The sequence below is a fragment of the Hemiscyllium ocellatum genome, chromosome 11, assembly GCF_020745735.1.
Source record: "Hemiscyllium ocellatum isolate sHemOce1 chromosome 11, sHemOce1.pat.X.cur, whole genome shotgun sequence".
Lineage (NCBI taxonomy): Eukaryota > Metazoa > Chordata > Chondrichthyes > Orectolobiformes > Hemiscylliidae > Hemiscyllium > Hemiscyllium ocellatum.
The window spans coordinates 36,224,155-36,236,821 of NC_083411.1; the positions used below are offsets into that span (position 1 = coordinate 36,224,155).

At 43.4% G+C, this 12,667-nt stretch overlaps 1 protein-coding gene across 2 annotated transcripts in view; it reads right to left on the reverse strand.

Annotated features, from left to right (window-relative positions):
- arhgef9a (Cdc42 guanine nucleotide exchange factor (GEF) 9a) overlaps positions 1–12,667 on the reverse strand; it is a 349,853-nt gene that overhangs the window by 281,920 nt on the left and 55,266 nt on the right. For both annotated transcript variants that reach the window (XM_060832122.1, XM_060832124.1), the window contains exon 5: positions 4,753–4,883. In XM_060832122.1, coding sequence (XP_060688105.1) covers positions 4,753–4,883 — 131 coding nt within the window. The remainder of the gene's footprint in view (positions 1–4,752; positions 4,884–12,667) is intronic.

Below are 12,667 nucleotides of genomic sequence, written 5' to 3' on the forward strand. Positions count from 1 at the left end.
CATGCCTCACAAACCTTATCGAGTTCTTTGAGGATATGACTAGAAAAGTTGATGAGGGTGGAGCTGTGGATTTGGTGTATATGGACTTCAGCAAGGCATTAGATAAGGTTCCCCATGGTAGGCTCATTCAGAAGGTCGGGAGGAATGGGATTCTGGGGAACATAGCTGTCTGGATACAGAATTGGCTGGCCTACAGAAGACAGCGAGTGGTAGTAGAAGGAAAATATTCTGCCTGGAAGTCTGTGGTGAGTGGTGTTCCACAGGGCTCTGTGCTTGGGCCTCTACTGTTTGTAATTTTTATTAATGACTTGGATGAGGGGATTGAAGGATGGGTCAGCAAGTTTGCAGATGACACAAAGGTTGGAAGTGTCGTTGACAGTATAGAGGGCTGTTGTAGGCTGCAGTGGGACATTGATAGGGTGCAGAGATGGGCTGAGAGGTGGCAGATGGAGTTCAACCTGGATAAATGTGAGTTGATGCATTTTGGAAGGTTGAATTTGAAAGCTGAGTACAGGATTAAGGATAGGATTCTTGGCAGTGTGGAGGAACAGAGGGATCTTGGTGTGCAGGTACATAGATCCCTTAAAATGGCCACCCAAGTGGACAGGGTTGTTAAGAAAGCATATGGTGTTTTGGCTTTCATTAACAGGGGTATTGAGTTTAAGAGTCGTGAGATCTTGTTGCAGCTCTATAAAACTTTGATTAGACCGCATTTGGAATACTGCGTTCCAGTTCTGGTCGCCCTATTATAAGAAAGATGTGGATGCTTTGGAGAGGGTTCAGAGGAGGTTTACCAGTATGCTGCCTGTACTGGAGGGCTTATCTTATGAGGAGGGGTTAACTGAGCTCTGACATTTTTCATTGGAGAAAAGGAGGAGAAGAGGGGACCTAATTGAGGTATACAAGATAATGAGAGGCATAGATAGAGTCGATAGCCAGAGACTATTTCCCAGGGCAGAAATGACTAACACGAGGGGTCATAGTTTTAAGCTGTTTGGAGGAAAGTATAGAGAGGATGTCAGAGGCGGGTTCTTTACACAGAGTTGTGAGAGCATGGAATGCATTGCCAGCAGCAGTTGTGGAGGCAGGGTCATTGGGGACATTTAAGAGACTCCTGGACATGCATATGGTCACAGAAATTTGAGGGTGCATACATGAGGATCAGTGGACGGCACAACATCGTGGGCTGAAGGGTCTGTTCTGTGCTGTACTGTTCTATGTTCTATGTTCTATAATTCAGTAGGTGAACCAAGGTTACTCATCTCTGAAAACAGGATGCATTTTATCTAGTGCAGGCGCTCTCTTGTTTGCAAGAGTCTTGGTAGGAAAAAAGCATGAACGTAGTGCAGCTAGGGAGAGTGGAAAGAACCAAACAAATTTAGATTCGTGGTCAAACGCACCTTACAGCCAATGGTAATGCTGACTTTGTCCAGCTTTGAATTTGAAGCTTTGGCTGCAATAGCTTTTGGTATATTTCAGCACTTCTTCTGGAACTGTTGTCTTCTGATGCACTATTCCCCATTAATATTCATCCAGAGTGAGGTTGGCATTTTGTTGAGGGCACTTCTCCTTGTCCTCCTCCTCCCTTTTCTAGAGGGTTTCTTGCTCTGTGTGACTGTTCCTCATTTTCCCAGTTATGTTTAAGTCCATGAGGATTGTACATGGGGCAAAGAGCAAGTAGCTTGTGCAAAGGCCATGAAGTCAAGATGACATGCTTTGCCAAGCAGCACAACACTGTCACAACATTTTAGCAACTTGGAAGGACTCTAGACACTGCCAAATACTTCTAAAATTACAGCAAATGTCAATAGTAATAAATCAGCAATTCAACTGGAAGTAGTTGATAATCTCTTTAAATAGCAATGTTTTGGATGGTTCATAATGCATGCTTAGCTGAGTGAGACTAAGACAGGGTATTAACATAAATGTTAATCTCTAAAATGGCAGCTCTGGCATAGCATCTCAATCTCACAACTTTAATTTTACACGATGTAAGTGTCAGTAACAAGACCTGAAAATGTGTTGCTGGTTAAAGCGCAGCAGGTCAGGCAGCATCCAAGGAACAGGAAATTCGACCTTTCGGGCACAAGCCCTTCATCAGGAATGAGGAAAGTGTGTCCAGCAGGCTTCCCCGGTCCCCAACGCCTTATCTTCACAATGGACATCCAGTTCCTGTACACCTCCATCCCCCATCACGAAGGACTCAAAGCCCTCCGCTTCTTCCTTTCCCGCCGCACCAACCAGTACCCTTCCACTGACACCCTCCTTCGCCTGACTGAACTGGTCCTCACCCTGAACAACTTCTCTTTCCAATCCTCCAACTACCTCCAAACTAAAGGAGTTGCCATGGGCATCCGCATGGGCCCCAGCTATGCCTGTCTCTTCGTAGGATATGTGGAACAGTCCATCTTCCGCAACTACACTGGCACCACCCCCCACCTTTTCCTCCGCTACATCGATGACTGTATCGGCGCTGCCTCGTGCTCCCACGAGGAGGTTGAACAGTTCATCAACTTTACCAACACCTTCCATCCCGACCTCAAATTCACCTGGGCTGTCTCAGACTCCTCCCTCCCCTTCCTAGACCTTTCCATTTCTATCTCGGGCGACTGAATCAACACAGACATCTACTATAAACCGACTGACTCCCACAGCTACCTGGACTACACCTCCTCCCACCCTGGCCCCTGTAAAAACGCCATCCCATATTCCCAATTCCTTCGTCTCCGCCTCATCTGCTCCCAGGAGGACCAGTTCCAATACCGTACAGCCCAGATGGCCTCCTTCTTCAAAGACCGCAGATTCCCCCCAGACGTGATCGACGATGCCCTCCACCGCATCTCCTCCACTTCCCGCTCCTCCGCCCTTGAGCCCCAACCCTCCAACCGCCACCAGGACAGAACTCCACTGGTTCTCACCTCCCACCCCACCAACCTCCGTATACAGCGTATCATCCGCTGTCATTTCCGCCACCTCCAAATGGACCCCACCACCAGGGATATATTTCCCTCCCCTCCCCTATCAGCATTCCACAAAGACCACTCCCTTCGTGACTTCCTCGTCAGGTCCACACCCCCACCAACCCAACCTCCACTCCCAGCACCTTCCCCTGCAACCGCAGGAAATGCAAAACTTGCACCCAACCTCCTCCCTTACCTCTCTCCAAGGCCCCAAGGGATCCTTCCATATCCGCCACAAATTCACCTGCACCTCCACACACATCATCTTTTGCATCCGCTGCACCCGATGTGGCCTCCTCTATATTGGGGAGACGGCCGCCTACTTGAGGAATGCTTCAGGGAACACCTCAGGGACGCCCGGACCAACCAACCCAATCACCCCGTGGCTCAACACTTTAACTCTCCCTCCCACTCTACCAAGGACATGCAGGTCCTTGGACTCCTCCATCGCCAGAACATAACAACACGACGGTTGGAGGAAGAGCGCCTCATCTTCCGCCTGGGAACCCTCCAACCACAAGGGATGAACTCAGATTTCTCCAGTTTCCTCATTTCCCCTCCCCCCACCTTGTCTCAGTCGATTCCATCGAACTCAGCACCGCCCTCCTAACCTGCAATTTTCTTCCTGACCTCTCTGCCCCCCACCCCACTCCGGCCTATCACCCTCACCTTGACCTCCTTCCACCTATCGCATCTCCATTGCCCCTCCCCCAAGTCCCTCCTCCCTACCTTTTATCTTAGCCTGCTGGACACACTTTCCTCATTCCTGATGAAGGGCTTATGCCCGAAACGTCGAATTTCCTGTTTCTTGGATGCTGCCTGACCTGCTGCGCTTTTCCAGCAACACATTTTCAGCTCTGATCTCCAGCATCTGCAGACCTCACATTTTACTCAGTAACAAGACCAACATTTATTGCCTATTCTAACTGCCCTTGAGAAGCTGGCAGTGTGCCGAGTACTCTCCTACTTCTAGCAGACATTTCTTGTGATCCCCCAAAACCCGTGCACACCCTGCAGCACAACTTGGAGGTGAAACAGCACCAGCAGTACCAAAACTCCAGGACGGTAAGAAATTGAGTTTCATGACCTATCTTTTTGTACTTATAGGGCGATATTTTTTCCCTTGCTATTCCTGTTGCTGCACATTAAGGAAAGCACACCATCAAGAAAGGCACTGCTTTCCTTTTAGAGGAAATAGGCTTTAAATGTAGGGTGTTCCTCACTTGAAGTGTTTCAAAATTAAATGTTACATCAGTACTTATTTATTTGTGTCAATATTGCAGTAATGAATATGATTTTCTCAGTACAGCAGCAGGATGCTTTTCAGTGGTTCGCCTTTAGGAACGATCCAAAGTTGGTACAATAAAGCACAATCCAACAGGCAGGATTTCAAAACCAAGTCTGTGTGTTCATACATAGGCCTCAGGGAATTTGTTTAGATTATATTTTTCGTGGGCAATTCAAATGGGAAAATTCCAGACCCCAAGATACAGAGACAATCAACTACTCAACTGTACTTCCTGTTAAAGCCACCATGGAACCATACAATAATATCTAAGGCAAAGTTTGTTCCTTGAACTCCATTTTCATCCATTGATATCAGAAAAGAAACAAAAACAAATCACAGAGAAACATTTGATGGTTTATATTGTTTTTTGCACTGGGAACTGAGGTCCTCTGATACCGCATCTTGAGAAAGGTCAATGAATCATCTGCATAGTAAATTATGAGCACTGGAACACATCTTAGAGCAGAAATGCACTTGTAATTTTCTGAGTAAAACTTTTCCTACCTTACTCACTGGTACTTGCTCTGCACCATGCTTCAGAGGTCTGACAGTGCCATGAAAGAAACCAGCGCAGTATTTGTTACCCCCATTATTTTCATGGTTTCGGGACATTTCACTTCCAAGTACAGCATCATCTGCAAAGTTAACATGCCATAATGTAATGCAATATGCCAATGACAGCCTTCATCGTTTTTCATTGTCAAGTGACCTTAGTAATTTAACTGGAACTAACAACACAGGCAAGACGAGGGAAGGGGACTGATTCAGGGACTATCAGGAGCTAGGAACCAAATTAAAGAACAGGTCCTCAAGGATTATTATCTCCAGATTACTGCTCGATCCACGTGCAAATTGGCATAGGGACACAATAATAAGACAAATAAACACATGGCTAAAGGAATGGGAAAGAGAGGTTCATTTTCACGGCGTTTGGCATCTGTATTGGAATAGGAGGGATCTGTACCTCTGGGGTGGTCTCCACCTGAACCGAGCTGTAACCGATGTTCTAACAAAAAGATAAATAGACTGGTCAAGTGGACTTTAAATGAGGTAGTGGGTGGGAAGGGAAGGGTAAAATTTACCCCAGTGGGAAGCAAAGCAGCAGGTTAACTGCATGGAAAAATATGAAAGAAATGGCAGGCAATGAGAACTCAGCAGAGGTTATTAAAATCTTCACCACCGACACAAATAGGACAGAGTATTTGGAAAGGTTTGGTAATCAAATGACAAACAAATGATAATAAGAAGACAGACGGTTAATACAGGACTGAAGGTGTTATGTCTGAATGCACAAATAAGCCTGTGGCTTAGATCGAAATTGGCATCACGGAGATGAGGTTGCAAGGTGGGCAGAGGGGGTAGAGTTGCCCTGTTAGTATGAAATGAAATTAAATCAATAGTCAGAAATGAATTAGAGTCAGATGGTGTAGAATCTGTGTAGGTAGATTTGAGGAATTGCAAAGGTTAAAAAAAAATAGTTGGAGTTACGTACAGGCCTTCAAACCGTAGTCAGGAGCTGGGACACAAAGTACAGCAGGAAACAGAAAAGTTGTGAATGAAAGGAAAAATTACAGTTATCATGGGCATTTTCAATATACAGGTGGACTGGGAAAATCAGGTTGAGAGTGGATTGCAAGGAAAGGAATTTTTTGGAATGTCTACAAGATGGCTTTTTAGAGCAGCTTGTGGTGGACCCCAGTAGGGAACAGGCAATACTGGATTTAATGTGCAATGAGGCAGACTTGATAAGGGAGGTGAAGGTGAAGGAACCCTTTAGAGGCAGTGTCGTAATATGATTGAATTTACTCTGCAATTTGAGAGGGAGAAGATAGAATCAGAGGTAGCAGTATTACAGCTGAATAAAGGCAACAACAGAGGAGCTGGGTAGAATTGACTGGGAGAAGAGCCTAGCAGGAAAGACAGTGGAACAGCAATGGCAGGAGTTTCTGTGAGTAATTCGGGAGATACAGCAAAATTCATCCCTAGAAAAAAGAAATATAGTATAGGGAGGACTAGGGAAGTCAGGGATAGCATAAAAGCAAAGAGAAGGCATACAATGTGGCAAAGAACAGTGGATTGGGAAGCTTACAAAGACCAACTGAGGGCAACAAAAAAAAGGAGGGAAAAGATTAAATACAAGGGTAAGTTAGCCAGTAATATAAAGGAAGACTGTAAATGTTTCTTTGGATATATAAAGGGCAAAAGAAAGGCAAAAATGGATCTTGGACCACTGGAAAATGACGCTGGAGAGATAGTACTGGGATACAAGGAAATAGCTGAGGAACTGAATAATTACTTTCTTCAGTTTTCACAGTGAAAGACACAAGTACTATCCCAAAAATTCAAGAGAGTGAAGGGGTGGAGGTCAGTATGGTGACTTTCACCAAAGAGAAGGTGCTGGAAAAACTGAATGGCTTGAAGGTGGATAAATCACCTGCACCAGATGGACTACACGCTAGAGTTCTAAAGGAGATAGCTGAAGAGATAGCAAAGGCATTAATAGCGATCTTAGTAGAGTTAGGGAGGGTCCCAGAGAACTGGAAAATCACTAATGTGACACCTCCATTTAAAAAGACCAAAAGACCAAAAATTACTGGCCATATAGCCTAACCTCAGTCATGGGTAAGATTTTGGAGTCCATTGTGAAGAATGAGATTTCTGAATACTTGGAAATGCATAGTAAAATAGGGCAGAGTCAGCATGGTTTCATCAGTGAGGTCATGCCTGACAAATCTGTTAGAATATTTTGAGGAGACAAACGAGCAGGTTAAACCAAGAAGAGCCAAAGGAAGTTATTTACCTGAATTTCAAGAAAGTCTTTGACAAGGTGCTACATAGGAGGCTGCTGAGTAACACAAGGGCCAATGGTGTCAGCAGGAATGTACTAGTATGGATAGAAGTTTGGCTGCCTGGTAGAAAGCAGAGAGTGTGCATAAAAGGATGGCAGCCAGTGCCAACTGATGTTCTGAGAGACTCAGTATATTAATGATCCAGATGAAAGAACTGATGAACTTTCTGGTTAAATTTGCAGATGATGCAAATATAGGTAGAGGAACAGGTAGTCTTGAGGAAGCAGGGAGGTTTCAGAAAAATTTGGTCAGGTTTGAAGAGCGAGCAAAGAAGTGGCAGGTGAAGTACAACGTGGGAAAGTGTGGGTAATGCACTTTGGCAAGAAGAATAGAAGTATGGACTATTTCCTAAATGGGGAAAAAATTCACAAGTCTGACATGCAAAGATACTTGAAAGTTCTAGTCCAGGATTCTAGGAGAAAGTGAGGACTGCAGATGCTGGAGATCAGAGCTGAAAAATGTGTTGCTGGAAAAGCGCAGCAGGTCAGGCAGCATCCAAAGAGCAGGAGAATCGACATTTCGGGCATGAGCCCTTCTTCAGGAATGAGGAGGGTGTGCCAAGCAGGCTAAGATAAAAGGCAGGGAGGAGGGACTTTGGGGAGGGACATTGGAAATGCGATAGGTGGAAGGAGGTTAAGGAGCGGAGGATCCGGAGAGAGGTCTGTTGCTGGAGGCTTCGGATTTGTTGTAGGTACTGGTTGTCCTGGTTGGGTCCAAATTTTGTTTGGACCTTGACCTCCTTCCACCTATCGCATTTCCAACGCCCCTCCCCCAAGTCCCTCCTCCCTACCTTTTATCTTAGCCTGCTTGGCACACTTCCCTTATTCCTGAAGAAGGGCTCATGCCCGAAATGTCGATTCTCCTGCTCCTTGGATGCTGCCTGACCTGCTGCGCTTTTCCAGCAACACATTTTCAGCTCTAGTCCAGGATTCTGTCAAGGTAAACTTGCAGATTGAGTCAGTAGATAGGAAGGCAAATGCAATGTTGGCTTTTATTTTGAGACGACTTGAATATAAAAGCAGGGATGTACTTCTGAAGCTCTACGAGGCTCTGGTCAGATCACATTTGGAGTTTTGCTCACATATCTCAGGAAGGATGTACTGGTCTTGGAGCTGAAAATGTGTTGCTGGTTAAAGCGCAGCAGGGCAGGCAGCATCCAAGGAACAGGAAATTCGACGTTTCGGGCACAAGCCCTTCATCAGGAATGAGGAAAGTAATTCCTGATGAAGGGCTTGCGCCCGAAATGTCGAATTTCCTGTTCCTTGGATGCTGCCTGACCTGCTGCGCTTTAACCAGCAACACATTTTCAGCTCTGATCTCCAGCATCTACAGACCTCACTTTTTACTCTGTACTGATCTTGGAGCGTGTTCAGAAGAGGTTCATGAGAATGGTCCCAGGAACAAAATCTTAACATATGAAGAACTTTTGAGGACTCTGGATCAATTGAGTTTAAAAGGATGAGGAGGGGGAGGGTCTAATTAAAGCATACAGAATACTGAACAGCCTGAATAGAGTGGATATTGAGAAGATGTTTCCTTTGGTAGAAGAGACTAGGACCCGAGGGCACAGCCTTAGAAAAAGGGAAAATCTTTTAGAATGGAGATAAGGAGAAACTTTGTCAGCCAGAGAGTGGTGGATTTATGGAATTCATTGCCACAAAGGCTGTGGAGGCCAGGTCATTGAGTATATTGAAGACAGAGCTAGATAGGTTCGTGACTATCAAGGAGATCAAGGGTTATGGGGAGAAAGTGGGAGAATGGGACTGAGAAACTTATCTGCTATGATTGAATGGCAGAGTAGGCTCGATGGGCTGAATGGCCTAATTTCATCTTCTATGTCTTATTGGTCTTCACTTTACTTTGGTTCAGGTAATACACATTGAAGGTAGCAAAAACATTAAAAATGATTACATAAAATAAAACTTGACTAATTATCTAACTCTTGATTAATTGTTCTGGCAATACAGATATATATTTGTGAAATGTATGAGTCACGCACTGAATTAGAATGCTATGTAATTGTTGTGTAATTTACACATAGCCACTTACATTTTGTGACCCCAACTTAAATCTTAACTTCAGAAGAAATTTTCTATCACATATACATAACATTTTGAAATCCACCATGGTTTCCATGTTATCATGTCATAGATTGCTGAAGAAGGACTGATTATAGTCAGAAATAAAACCCATGAACGCTGGTTAAACTCAGCAGGTCTCACAGCACCTGTTGAGAGAAAAACAGACTTGACAAATCCAGTGACCCTTTATCAGACCATTTATAGTTAGATTGGTAAATCTTTCCATCATAATTATATGTTAATTATACCTTGCTTGGGATATTCTGAACTTCAAGTTGTGGTCCATATTGGTTAGCCAAATGAAGGGCTTGCTTTGTCTGCATGGTTTCAGACGGAAGTGATGGAAGTTAACATATTCAGCTATCTTGACCCAGAGGCATTTGAAACATGTTTCACCGATTCTACGGTTGTTAAACTGAAATATAATAAACCACTCTATATATAAAAAGCAATACCTCACATACCTATGTGCCAACTCGAGGGCATTGTTAAAACTTTGCAGTCTTCTCTACATTGAAATTTGAAGTAAATTGCCAACTCTTATATTGAAGGACAGCACTACAAGTGTAAAGAGTAGGAGGGTAAACTATAAAATAGTGCTTGAAGGTAGTTTCCTCCACCTGAGAGGTAGTTAGCTCAGTTATCTGGATAGTTGATCTCTCAATGCAGAGTGACACCAATAGTATGGATTCAATCCTACACATGTTGTGGTTGCTATGAAGGTGTAACATAAAAACCTCTCTCCTGGCCTGAGATATGCAGATCAAATAACTACTGTGGTCTCTTTCTCTCCTTAATAAGAGGATAGCTTTGTGATGACTAGATTTGTTCCATCCCTCATCAATGGGCCCATTGCATCAGACCATGTTATGGAATTTGCTCTTTAGTCTCCATTTCCATTGCCTCCTTTAAGATTAAGGTTCTAATTTGCATAACATTTGTGTAATTATCAATTTTGGGGAGTTTCATGGAGGGTTTTGCTCCCTGAGCCCTAGAGATTTGTTAATACAGCTTGCCTCATTAAGTATGCATGTTGCCTCCATGTACTACACTTCCCCAGTCTTGTGCTTGGCAGCAATGGTGGAAGTTCTCATAGTACTGAGGCCTGCAATGTTTTTTTTCCACATTAACGGTACTATGTAAATGCAAATGTTAATCATTTGTCATTAGCTTTTCCCAAACATTATTGTCAATGTTTGAATGTATTCTGTCAAGCAGCAATTTGTCTAGGGCAGTGGTAGCGTTCCTATTTCTGAGATTCAAGTCCCATCTGCTCCAGTGTGTGTCTGAACAGGATGACATTTCCTTTTTAAATAAAAATACACTGTCAAAATTGTCCCTACTGCTCGAAATGACTCCTCATGTCTTCTACCCATGCTTGTAAACATTTCCTTGTCATCCTTTTCCTTTACTAGCACGGCGGCTCAGTGGTTAGCACTGCTACATCACAGTGCCAGGGATCTGGGTTCAATTCCAACCTTGGATGACTGTTGATATGAAGTTTGCATATTCTCCCTATGGTCTGTCAGAGCTTCTAAAGATGTTCAGGGTAGGTGATTGGTCATCCATAATTGCCCATAGGATCGAAGGATGTACAGGCTAGGTGGATTAGCTATGGGAAATGTAGGGTTACAGGGATAGTGTGGAAGGGTGGTTCTGGGTAAAATGGTCTATGGAGGGTTGGTGTGGAATTTTGGGCTGAATGGCCTGCTTCTGTACTTAGGGATTCTATGATTTCCCTCTTCCTCATTTCACCTTTGCCTCCCCACCAAGACTGTCACCTCCATACAAACATTGACACTCTTTACTCTTATCCAAGTGTTGGCATGTCCCCTGTCTTAAATCTTGCAGCTGTTGATAACCAGCATCATGCACGCTCTTTGTGTCACTTGTGCAAAATTTATGGCACTTCTATTTGGGTCATTCTGCTATTATAAGCTCACTTTTCACATTCTGTTTCTGAACCTGTTCCAACTGTTGACACAGCTTCAAGAATTTATATTCAAAATTTCTAAACTATTCCATCTGGCTGCTGGAGATATGATAAGGGATTTAGAAAGGCAAAGAAAAGCAATAGGTATCTGACAAAGAGAACAAATGTTTATGAAGGCGAGGAATTGGAGTTTTGGTGATCTAGAATAAGGAACCATTTAGAGAAGGGAAAAGAGAGGAAAGGAAAACAACACCTCAGGCAAAGATCAGGAGAGGAAAAAGGGAATGGAACTGAAAGAATGAAAGAAAGCCAAAGCAAAGTGTAGACTGAAAGAAAATATGATGGGAGAGTGGAAGGAAGAAAAGAAAATACAGTTCAGAAGGAGAAACACAAAGTTCAACTTGAATAAATCTTGCTTAAAGAGCCAAGATAGATTCAAGTCTCACTTACCAAGCTAGGAAGACATAGGGCTTTTAATTAGATATGGAGAGGCTAAAGAGGTGATGACTACCACATAGAAAGGAAATACTGCTAGAGGTAACATGGCTAGGCAGCATAAAAGGCAGACACTGGTTAAAACAAAAGGCCCAAAAGCTGTCAAAAAAGAAAGCAAAGGACTTAAGAAGTAGATGTAGAAATACATTGGCAAAAGGGTTCAATGCTAATTCAGATCTTATCAGTGTTGCTGAGATTACAAGCGAAAAATCTTGATCTGAAAGAGGGGATGTGGAGAAAATAATACGAAAACAATCCAAATTTGAAACCTGAGGTCCTATGATAGAAAATAGTTGAGTTTTGCATCAGAAGAAATGATCATGAAGTAATCCTAAACAGGTCTCCTGTTTATCTTGGCCCACAAAGAAACAGAAAAATTAAATTAAAAATCAAAAGAAACAACCTTGCCTTAGGTCCAATTCTCAATAGATTTGGCTTGGGAGTGAAGCTGCACAAGTCTTTTAAGTGTACTCAGACCCCAGTGACATAATTGGTACTCAACCTGCAAATTTAAACATGAACTCTACAATTTTAGGCATATATTCTTTAGTACCTATGGTTTGACATTATTGCCAACAGGGTCTGGATAGTAGATTAAGTCCCATATTTTGGAAGATGTAATGGCCCTGGAGTGGATCCAGAGGAGGTCCACGAGAATAATCCCAGAAATGAAAGGCTTAACAGAGAACATAGAACAGGTCAGCACGGTACAGGCCCTTCAGTCCACAATGTTGCGCCAAGTATTTCTCTTAATCTAAGATCAACCTAACCTACACAGCCCTCAATTTACTGTCGTCTATGTGCTGTCCAGGAGTTTAAAGCCTTAATATATGAGGAATGTTTGAGGGTTTGGGGTCTATACTCAATGGAGTTTAGAAGGATGAGGGGGAATCTAATTGAAACTTGCGGAATATTGAAATGCCTGGGTAGAGTGGATGTTGGGAAGATTTTCCATTAGCTGGAGAAACTAGAACCTGAGGGCACAGCCTTAGAGGAAAGGGAAAATCATTTAATTTGGAGATGAGGAGAAACTTCTTCAGCCAGAGAGTGGTGAATCTATG